At 53.4% G+C, this 12,614-nt stretch overlaps 1 protein-coding gene across 6 annotated transcripts in view; it reads right to left on the reverse strand.

The window, feature by feature from the left end:
• The window catches only part of PFAS (phosphoribosylformylglycinamidine synthase), a 119,456-nt gene that overhangs the window by 36,870 nt on the left and 69,972 nt on the right, over positions 1-12,614 (reverse strand). For all 6 annotated transcript variants that reach the window (XM_085534512.1, XM_085534513.1, XM_085534515.1 and 3 more), the window contains 4 exons: positions 8,538-8,599; positions 6,184-6,345; positions 2,607-2,720; positions 1,328-1,459 (listed from right to left, as the gene is read on the reverse strand). In XM_085534512.1, coding sequence (XP_085390638.1) covers positions 1,328-1,459; positions 2,607-2,720; positions 6,184-6,345; positions 8,538-8,599 — 470 coding nt within the window. The remainder of the gene's footprint in view (positions 1-1,327; positions 1,460-2,606; positions 2,721-6,183; positions 6,346-8,537; positions 8,600-12,614) is intronic.

Consider the following 12,614-nt stretch of genomic DNA (forward strand, 5'->3'; position numbering starts at 1 on the left):
CATAGAGCCCCATATAACCCCATAGAACCCCATAGAACCCCATAGAACCCCATAGAACCCCATATAACCCCATAGAGCCCCATATAACCCCATAGAACCCCATAGAACCCCATATAACCCCATACAACCCCATATAACCCCATAGAACCCCATACAACCCCATAGAACCCCATAGAACCCCATATAATCCCATATAACCCCATACAACCCCATATAACCCCATATAACCCCCATACAACCCCATAGAACCCCCATAGAACCCCCATATAACCCCATAGAACCCCATATAACCCCATATAACCCCATATAACCCCATATAACACACATAACATCCATGTAACACACATGACACACGTATGACGCCCACCTTGTTGGTCAGGTACCTCTTACTCCCCATATAAGCCCATAGAACCCCATATAACCCCATATAACCCCATATAACCCCATATAACCCCATATAACACGCACATAACACACATAACATACATGTAACATCCATGTAACACACATGACACACGTATGACGCCCACCTTGTTGGTCAGGTACCTCTTACTCCCCATATAACCCCATATAACACCATATAACCCCATATAACCCCATAGAACCCCATATAACCCATATAACACACACATAACACACATAACATACATGTAACATACATGTAACACACATGACACACGTATGACGCCCACCTTGTTGGTCAGGTACCTCTTACTCCCCATATAACCCCATAGAACCCCATAGAACCCCATATAACCCCATACAACCCCATAGAACCCCATAGAACCCCATAGAACCCCATATAACACACATGACAGGGGGATATAGGGTCTGAGAAGGGGTTATGGGGTTTATGGGTTATGGGGTGATGTTATGGGGTTATGGGGTTATATTATGGGGTTATAGGGTTATATTATGGGGTTTATGGGGTTATGGGGTGGGTTATGGGGTTATGGGGTGGGTTATGGGTTTATAGGGTTATATTATGGGGTTTATGGGGTTATATTATGGGGTTATAGGGTTATGGGGTGCTGTTATGGGGTTATGGGGTTATATTATGGGGTTATGGGGTGGGTTATGGGGTTTATAGGGTTATATTATGGGTTATGGGGTTATGGGGTTATATTATGGGTTTATGGGGTTATGGGGTGGGTTATGGGGTTGTAGGACCCACCTTGTTGGTCAGGTACCTCTTACTCCCCATAGAACCCCATAGAACCCCATAGAACCCCATATAACCCCATAGAACCCCATATAACACACACATAACACACATAACATACATGTAACATCCATGTAACACACATGACACACGTATGACGCCCACCTTATTGGTCAGGTACCTCTTACTCCCCACTGCCGGCAGTTTTAGGATCCTTTCTAAGGCCGCGGCCACTTTAAGACCAGGGGGCAGCGACAATGGGATCAAATGGGGGGGGGACGAGTGCAGCCGGAACTCCTGGGGTTATTAATTAGGGTCATTAATTAATATGGGATCATTAATGAGGGGTCATTAATGAGGGTCGTTCATTAAACCCACCCCATCCCCTCCCCATATTGGGGTCTCCCACCTCTTTAGCCCCCCCCCCATCCACATTGGGGTTCATTTAGGGTCCCCCCCCCCCCCATATTAGGGTCTCCCACCCCATATACCCCATATAACCCCATAGACCCCATATAACCCCATATAACCCCATAGACCCCATATAACCCCCCACCCCATATAACCCCCCACCCCATATAACCCCATAGACCCCATATAACCCATAGACCCCATATAACCCATAGACCCCATATACCCCCATAGACCCCATAGACCCCATAGACCCCATATAACCCATAGACCCCATATACCCCATAGACCCCATATACCCCATAGACCCCATATAACCCCATAGACCCCATATACCCCATAGACCCCATATAACCCCATAGACCCCATAGACCCCATATAACCCCATAGACCCCATAGACCCCATATAACCCATAGACCCCATAGACCCAATATAACCCCATATACCCCATAGACCCCATATAACCCCATATAACCCCCCGCCCCATAGACCCCATAGACCCAATATAACCCCATATACCCCATAGACCCCATATAACCCCATAGACCCCATAGACCCCATATAACCCCCCCACCCCATATAACCCCATAGACCCCATATAACCCCATATACCCCATAGACCCCATATACCCCATAGACCCCATATAACCCATAGACCCCATAGACCCCATAGACCCAATACAACCCCATAGACCCCATAGACCCCATATAACCCCATAGACCCCATAGACCCCATATAACCCCATATAACCCCCCACCCCATATAACCCCATATAACCCCATATACCCCACAGACCCCATATAACCCATAGACCCCATATACCCCATAGACCCCATATAACCCCATATAACCCCATATAACCCCATAGACCCCATATACCCCATATACCCCATAGACCCCATATACCCCATAGACCCCATATAACCCCATATAACCCCATATAACCCATAGACCCCATATAACCCCATAGACCCCATAGACCCCATATAACCCCATATAACCCCATAGACCCCATATACCCTATCCATCACCTTTCGGGGCATGCCCCCCAGCACCCATTCCAGCTTCAGGTTGACGGGGGTGGGCAGCCCCTCGTGGGACCCCCCCTCCAACACCGGAGCATCCAGGTCATCCACCAGCACCACCTGGACCCCAAAACACACCCCAAAACATCGGCCCTATATCCAACATACACCCCACAGACCCCATAGACTCCAATGGACCCATTGATCCCATTGACTCCCATTGACTCCAATGGACCCATTGACTCCCATTGATCCCCATTGAACCCCATTGATTCCATTGATTCCCATTGATTCCATTGATCCCCATTGGCCCCATAGACCCCATAGACCCCACAGACCCCATAGACTCCATTGACTCCAATGGACCCATTGACTCCCATTGACTCCATTGATCCCCATAGACCCCATAGACCCCATTCACCCCATAGACCCCATTGATCCCATTTATCCCCATTGATCCCATTGGCCCCATTGACCCCATTGATCCCCATTGACCCCACAGACCCCCATAGACCCCACTGGCCCCATAGACTCCAGTGTCCCCATAGACCCCAATGACCCCAATGGACTCATTGACTCCCATTGATCCCCATTGATTCCCATTGATCCCATTGACTCCATTGACTCCAATGGACCCATTGACTCCAATGGACCCATTGACTCCCATTGACTCCATTGATCCCCATTGATCCCCATTGATTCCCATTGACTCCCATTGACTCCAATGGCCCCATTGACTCCCATTGATCCCCATTGACCCCATTGATCCCATTGATCCCATTGACCCCATAGACCCCATTGACCCCATAGACCCCATAGACCCCAATGACCCCATAGACCCCATAGACCCCAATGCCCCCATAGACCCCATTGACCCTATAGACCCCAATGACCCCATAGGCCCCATAGACCCCATTGACCCCATAGACCCTATTGATCCCATAGACCCCATAGACCCTATAGACCCCATTGGCCCCATAGACCCCAATGCCCCCATTAACCCCATAGACCCCATAGACCCCATAGACCCCACAGACCCCATAGACCCCATAGACCCCACAGAGCCCATAGCCACCTTCCCATCTCCAGTGATGGAGCCCACGACACTTATGGGGCATCGCTCCCGTCGCCCCAAAGCCTCCAGCAGCTCCATCCCTTGACCCCATTGATCCCATTGACCCCATAGACCCCAATGACCCCATAGACCCCATTGATCCCATTGATCCCCATTGATTCCCATTGATCCCCATTGACTCCATTGATCCCCATTGACCCCATAGACCCCCATAGACCCCATAGACCCCATTGACCCCATAGACCCCACTGGCCCCATAGACCCCACTGGCCCCATAGACCCCATAGACTCCAATATCCCCCACTGTCCCCATAAACCCCATAGACCCCATTGACCCTATTGATCCCATAGACCCCATTGGCCCCATAAATCCCATAGACCCCATAGACCCCATTGATCCCAATGCCCCCATAGACCCCATAGACCCCATTGATCCCAATGCCCCCAATGACCCCATTGACCCCATAGACCCCAATGACCCCATAGACTCCATTGACTCCATTGACCCCATAGACCCCATTGATCCCCATTGATCCCATTGACCCCATAGACCCCATTGACCCCATTGACTCCAATGACCCCATAGACCCCACTGACCCCATAGACCCCATAGACCCCAATGACCCCAATGACCCCAATGCCCCCATTAGCCCCATAGACCCCACAGACCCCATAGACCCCACAGATCCCATAACCACCTTCCCATCTCCAGTGATGGAGCCCACGACACTTATGGGGCATCGCTCCCGTCGCCCCAAAGCCTCCAGCAGCTCCATCCATTGACCCCATTGATCCCATTGACCCCATAGACCCCAATGACCCCATAGACCCCATAGACCCCATTGACCCCATTGACTCCATTGATCCCATTAACCCAATAGACCCCATAGACCCTATAGACCCTGTTGACCCTATAGACCCCATAGACCCCATCGATCCCATTGATCCCAATGATCCCATAGACCCCAATGCCCCCATTAACCCCATTTAACCCATTGACCCCATAGACCCCACAGACCCCAATGATCCCATTGACCCCATAGACCCCAATGACCCCATAGACCCTATAGACCCCATAGACCCCATAGACCCCATTGACCCTATAGACCCCAATGACCCCATAGACCCCATAGACCCCATTGACCCTATAGACCCCAATGCCCCCATAGACCCCATAGACCCCATTGACTCCATAGACCCCATAGACCCTATAGACCCCATTGACCCTATAGACCCCAATGCCCCCATTAACCCCATTGATCCCATTGATCCCATTGACTCCATTGACCCCATAGACCCCAATGACCCCATAGACCCTATAGACCCCATAGACCCCATAGACCCCATTGACCCTATAGACCCCAATGACCCCATAGACCCCATAGACCCCATTGACCCTATAGACCCCAATGCCCCCATAGACCCCATAGACCCCATTGACTCCATAGACCCCATAGACCCTATAGACCCCATTGACCCTATAGACCCCAATGCCCCCATTAACCCCATTGATCCCATTGATCCCATTGACTCCATTGACCCCATAGACCCCATAGACCCCATAGACCCCATAGACCCCATTGGCCCTATTGACACCATAGACCCCATAGACCCCATTGACTCCAATGTCCCCCATTGATCCCATTGACCCCATAGACCCCAATGACCCCATAGACCCCACAGACCCCAATGATCCCATTAACCCCATAGACCCCATAGACCCCAATGACCCCATTGATCCCATTGACCCCATAGACTCCAATGACCCCATAGACCCCATAGACTCCAATGACCCCATAGACCCCATAGATCCCATTGATCCCATTGATCCCAATGATCCCATAGACCCCAATGCCCCCATTAACCCCATTTAACCCATTGACCCCATAGACCCCATAGATCCCATTGATCCCATTGATCCCAATGATCCCATAGACCCCAATGCCCCCATTAACCCCATTTAACCCATTGACCCCATAGACCCCATAGACCCTATAGACCCCACTGACCCCATTAACCCCATAGACCCCACAGAGCCCATAGCCACCTTCCCATCTCCAGTGATGGAGCCCACGACACTTATGGGGCATCGCTCCCGTCGCCCCAAAGCCTCCAGCAGCTCCATCCATTGACCCCATTGATCCCATTGACCCCATAGACCCCAATGACCCCATAGACCCCATTGATCCCATTGATCCCCATTGATTCCCATTGATCCCCATTGACTCCATTGATCCCCATTGACCCCATAGACCCCAATGATCCCATAGACCCCATTGACTCCAATGACCCCATAGACCCCATTGACCCCATAGACCCCATAGACCCCATAGACCCCACAGACCCCAATGCCCCCTTTAACCCCATTGATCCCATTGATCCCATTAACCCCATAGACCCCACAGACCCCATAGACCCCATAGACCCCAATGACCCCATTGACCCCAATGCCCCCATTAGCCCCATAGACCCCACAGACCCCATAGACCCCATAGACCCCATAACCACCTTCCCATCTCCAGTGATGGAGCCCACGACACTTATGGGGCATCGCTCCCGTCGCCCCAAAGCCTCCAGCAGCTCCATCCCTTGGGGTCGGGCCAGCAGAGCGTTGGATTCCTGGTACTCGGCACCCCATAACTCCAACACGCTCAGTGTAGGGTCACCCCTCTGCGCCCCATAAGTTATGGGGTCAGGGGGTCCCCCCACTGAGACCCATAAGTTATGGGGTCAGGGGAAGGCTTATGGGCCCCCCTCTGCCCCCCATATAGGGGATAGGGGTCTCCCCACTGAGACCCATAAGTTATGGGGTCAGGGGTGGGCTTATAGGGTCAGGGGGTCCCCCCACTGAGACCCATAAGTTATGGGGTCAGGGGAAGGCTTATGGGCCCCCCTCTGCCCCCCATATAGGGGATAGGGGTCTCCCCACTGAGACCCATAAGTTATGGGGTCAGGGGTGGGAATATAGGGTCAGGGGGTCCCCCCTCTGTGCCCCATAAGTTATAGGGTCAGGGGAAGGCTTATGGGCCCCCCTCTGTGCCCTATAAGTTATGGGGTCAGGGGGTCCCCCCCTCTGTGCCCCATAAGTTATAGGGTCAGGGGTGGGCTTATAGGGTCAAGGGGTTCCCCCCTCTGTGCCCCATAAGTTATGGGGTCAGGGGGTCCCCCCAATGAGACCCATAAGTTATGGGGTCAGGGGTGGGCTTATAGGGTCAGGGGGTCCCCCCCACTGAGACCCATAAGTTATGGGGTCAGGGGTGGGAATATAGGGTCAGGGGTTTCCCACACTGAGACCCATAAGTTATAGGGTCAGGGGAAGGCTTATGGGCCCCCCTCTGTGCCCTATAAGTTATGGGGTCAGGGGGTCCCCCCACTGAGACCCATAAGTTATAGGGTCAGGGGTGGGAATATAGGGTCAGGGGGTCCCCCTTCTGTGCCCTATAAGTTATAGGGTCAGTGGGTTCCCCCAATGAGACCCATAAGTTATGGGGTCAGGGGTGGGATTATAGGGGCAGGGGGTTCCCACACTGAGACCCATAAGTTATAGGGTCAGGGGTGGGCTTATAGGGTCAGGGGGTCCCCCCCTCTGTGCCCTATAAGTTATGGGGTCAGGGAGAGCTTATAGGGTCAGGGGTTTCCCCAGTGAGACCCATAAGTTATGGGGTCAGGGGTGAGATTATAGGGTCAGGGGGTCCCCCCCACTGAGACCCATAAGTTATGGGGTCAGGGGTGGGAATATAGGGTCAGGGGTTTCCCACACTGAGACCCATAAGTTATGGGGTCAGGGGAAGGCTTATGGGCCCCCCTCTGTGCCCTATAAGTTATGGGGTCAGGGGGTCCCCCCCACTGAGACCCATAAGTTATGGGGTCAGGGGTGGGATTATAGGGGCAGGGGGTCCCCCCTCTGCGCCCCATAAGTTATGGGGTCAGGGGTGGGATTATAGGGGCAGGGGGTTCCCACACTGAGACCCATAAGTTATAGGGTCAGGGGTGGGCTTATAGGGTCAGGGGGTCCCCCCTCTGTGCCCCATAAGTTATGGGGTCAGGGGTGGGCTCATAGGGGCAGGGGGTCCCCCCCACTGAGACCCATAAGTTATAGGGTCAGGGGTGGGATTATAGGGTCAGGGGGTCCCCCCCTCTGTGCCCTATAAGTTATGGGGTCAGGGAAGGGCTTATAGGGGCAGGGTTCCTTATGGGGGGGATATGGGGCCAGGGGTTTCTATAGGGCAGGGTTATAGGGCAGGGGTCTCTATGGGGCAGGGTTATGGGGCAGGGGTCTCTATGGGGCAGGGTTATAGGGCAGGGGTCTCTATGGGGCAGGGTTATGGGGCAGGGCTCTCTATGGGGCAGGGTTCTCTATGGGGCAGGGCTCTCTATGGGGCGGGGTTATGGGGCAGGGTTATGGGGTCATGGCTCTCTATGGGGCAGGTTATGGGGTCAGGGCTCTCTATGGGGCAGGGTTATGGGGCAGGGCTCTCTATGGGGCAGGTTATGGGGTCAGGGCTCTCTATGGGGCTGTCTATGGGGTCAGGGCTCTCTATGGGGCAGGTTATGGGATCAGGGCTCTCTATGGGGCAGGTTATGGGGTCAGGGCTCTCTATGGGGCAGGTTATGGGATCAGGGCTCTCTATGGGGCAGGGTTATGGGGCAGGGGTCTCTATAGGGCAGGGTTATAGGGCAGGGGTCTCTATGGGGCAGGTTATGGGGTCAGGGGTCCTTATGGGGGGGATATGGGGTCAGGGCTCTCTATGGGGCTCTCTATGGGGCAGGGCTCTCTATGGGGCTGTCTATGGGGCAGGTTATGGGGCAGGTTATGGGGCAGGTTATGGGGCAGGTTATGGGGCAGGTTATGGGGTCCCCACCTGGAAGCGGCTGGCGTAGATGACGGCCCCAGCGGGGTCACAGATCTCCTTCAGAACGTTCCCTATAGGGGAAAACACGGCCCCATAGACCCCATAGACCCCATAGACCCCATAACCCCCATAGACCCCATAAACCCCATAGACCCATAGACCCCATAAACCCCATAGACCCCATAAACCCCATAAACCCCATAAACCCCATAGACCCCATAGACCCCATAAACCCCATAGACCCCATAGACCCCATAAACCCCATAAACCCCATAGACCCCATAGACCCCATAGACCCCCATATCCCCCCCCATAACCCCATAACCACATCACCCCATAACCACATCACCCCATAACCCCATAACCCCATAAACCCCATAACCCCATAGACCCCATAACCCCCATATCCCCCCCCATAACCCCATAACCCCATAAACCCATATCCACCCCTATGACCCCATATCCCCCCATATCCCCCCTATATCACCCCATATCCACCCTATACCCCCCCATATCCCCCCTATATCCCCCTATATCCCCCTATATCCCCCCATAACCCCCATAGGACCCCATAGGACCCCTATATCCCCTTATATCCCCCCTATACCACCCCATAAACCCCATAGGACCCCCCCAGGACCCCTATATCCCCCTATATCCCCCCTATACCACCCCATAACCCACATAGGACCCCATAGGACCCCATAGGACCCCTATATCCCCCTATATCCCCCTATATCCCCCCTATATCACCCCATAACCCCCATATCCCCCTATATCCCCCATATACCACCCCATAACCCCCATAGGACCCCATAAGACCCCTATATCCCCCTATATCCCCCTATATCCCCCATATACCACCCCATAACCCCCATAGGACCCCATAAGACCCCTATATCCCCCTATATCCCCCTATATCCCCCTATATCCCCCCATATCCCCCCTATACCACCCCATAACCCCCATATTCCCCCATAGGACCCCTATATCCCCCTATATCCCCCCTATACCCCCCCATAACCCCTTTAGGATTCCCATATCTCCCCATATCCCCCCATATACCCCCCATATCCCCCTATATCCCCCTATATCCCCCCATAACCCCCATAGGACCCCATAGGACCCCTATATCCCCCCATATACCCCCCATATCCCCCCATAGGACCCCTATATCCCCCCTATACCACCCCATAACCCCATATTCCCCTATATAACCCCATAACCCCATATTCCCCTATATAACCCCATAACCCCATATTCCCCCATATAACCCCATAACCCCATATCCCCCTATATCCCCCCATATCCCCCCATATCCCCCCATATCCCCCCTATACCACCCCAAAACCCCATATACCCCTATATCCCCCCTATATCCCCCCATAACCCCTTTAGGATTCCCATATACCCCCCATATCCCCCCTATACCACCCCATAACCCCCATATTCCCCCCCCAGGACCCCTATATCCCCCTATATCCCCCCCATAACCACCCCATATCCCCCCTATATCCCCCTATATCCCCCCTATACCACCCCATAACCCCATAAGTAACCCCATATTCCCCCATATGACCCCATAACCCCATATTCCCCTATATGACCCCATAACCCCATATTCCCCTATATAACCCCATAACCCCCATATTCCCCCATAGGACCCCTATATCCCCCTATATACCCCCCATATCCCCCCTATACCACCCCATAACCCCCACAGGACCCCATAGGACCCCTATATCCCCCTATATCCCCCCATATCCCTCCTATACCACCCCATAACCCCCATAGGACCCCATAGGACCCCTATATCCCCCTATATCCCCCCTATATCCCCCCTATACCATCCCATAACCCCCATAGGACCCCCCCAGGACCCATATATCCCCCTATATCCCCCCTATACCACCCCCATAACCCCCATATCCCCCCTATATCCCCCCATATCCCCCCTATAACCCCCCATAACCCCTTTAGGACCCCTATATCCCCCTATATCCCCCCTATACCACCCCATAACCCCATAACCCCATATTCCCCCATAGGACCCCATAACCCCATATTCCCCTATATGACCCCATAACCCCATATTCCCCTATATGACCCCATAACCCCATATTCCCCTATATAACCCCATAACCCCATATTCCCCCATATAACCCCATAACCCCATATTCCCCTATATGACCCCAAACCCCATAAGTAACCCCATATTCCCCTATAGGATCCCAAATCCCATAAGGAACCCCATATCCCCCCATATCCCCCCTATACCACCCCATAACCCCCATAGGACCCCCCCAGGACCCCTATATCCCCCTATATCCCCCCATATACCCCCCGTATCCCCCTATATCCCCCCCATATCCCCCCATATCCCCCCTATATCCCCCCCATAACCACCCCATATACCCCCCATATCCCCCCTATACCACCCCATAACCCCCATATGCCCCCATATCACCCCTATATCCCCCCATATCCCCCCTATACCACCCCATAACCCCCATAGGACCCCATAGGACCCCTATATCCCCCTATATCCCCCATATACCCCCCATATACCCCCCATATCCCCCCTATACCACCCCATAACCCCCATATCCCCCCTATATCCCCCCATATCCCCCCTATAACCCCCCATAACCCCTTTAGGACCCCCATATCCACCCTATACTCCCCCATATCCCCTCTTAGGACCCCCATATCCCCCTATATCCCCCTATATCCCCCCCATAACCACCCCATATACCCCCCATATCCCCCCTATACCACCCCATAACCCCCATAGGACCCCATAGGACCCCTATATCCCCCCATATCCCCCCTATACCACCCCATAACCCCCATAGGACCCCATAGGACCCCTATATCCCCCTATATCCCCCCATATCCCCCCTATATCCCCCCATAACCCCTTTAGGATTCCCATATCCCCCCATATCCCCCCTATACCACCCCATAACCCCCATATCCCTCCTATATCACCCCTATATCCCCCTATATCCCCCCTATACCACCCCATAACCCCAATATCCCCCCTATATCCCCCATATACCACCCCATAACCCCCATAGGACCCCATAGGACCCCTATATCCCCCTATATCCCCCCCATAACCACCCCATATCCCCCCATATCCCTCCTATACCACCCCATAACCCCCATATTCCCCCCCCAGGACCCCTATATTCCCCCATATCCACCCTATACCACCCCATAACCCCCATAGGACCCCATAGGACCCCTATATCCCCCTATATCCCCCCTATATCACCCCATATACCCCCCATATCCACCCTATACCACCCCATAACCCCCATATTCCCCCATAGGACCCCTATATCCCCCTATATCCCCCCTATACCACCCCATAACCCCCATATTACCCCCCAGGACCCCTATATCCCCCATATCCCCCCTATAAACCCCCATATCCCCCCTATAACCCCCCCTATACCCCCCATATCCCCCCATATCCCCCTATATCCCCCCTATATCCCCCTATATCCCCCCTATATCCCCCCTATATCCCCCTATATCCCCCCTATATCCCCCCTATATCCCCCTATATCCCCCCTATACCACCCCATAAACCCATAACCCCATATTCCCCTATATGATCCCATAACCCCATAACCCCATATTCCCTTATATGACCCCATAACCCCATAACCCCATATTCCCCTATATAACCCCATAACCCCATATTCCCCTATATGACCCCATAACCCCATATTCCCCTATATAACCCCATAACCCCATAACCCCATATTCCCCTATATGACCCCATAACCCCCATATTTCCCCATAGGACCCCTATATCCCTCTATATCCCCCCATATCCCCCCTATACCACCCCATAACCCCCATAGGACCCCCCATAACCCCTCTTAGGACCCCCATGTCCCCCCATATCCCCCCCATATCCCCCTATATCCCCCCTATATCCCCCCCATAACCACCCCATATCCCCCCTATACCACCCCATAACCCCCATAGGACCCCATAGGACCCCTATATCCCCCTATATCCCCCCATAACCACCCCATATCCCCCCTATACCACCGCATAACCCCCATA

Source organism: Coturnix japonica, unplaced genomic scaffold (assembly GCF_054131305.1).
Source record: "Coturnix japonica strain WE unplaced genomic scaffold, WE-NBRP24 Scf084, whole genome shotgun sequence".
In the NCBI taxonomy this organism is placed as follows: Eukaryota; Metazoa; Chordata; class Aves; order Galliformes; family Phasianidae; genus Coturnix; species Coturnix japonica.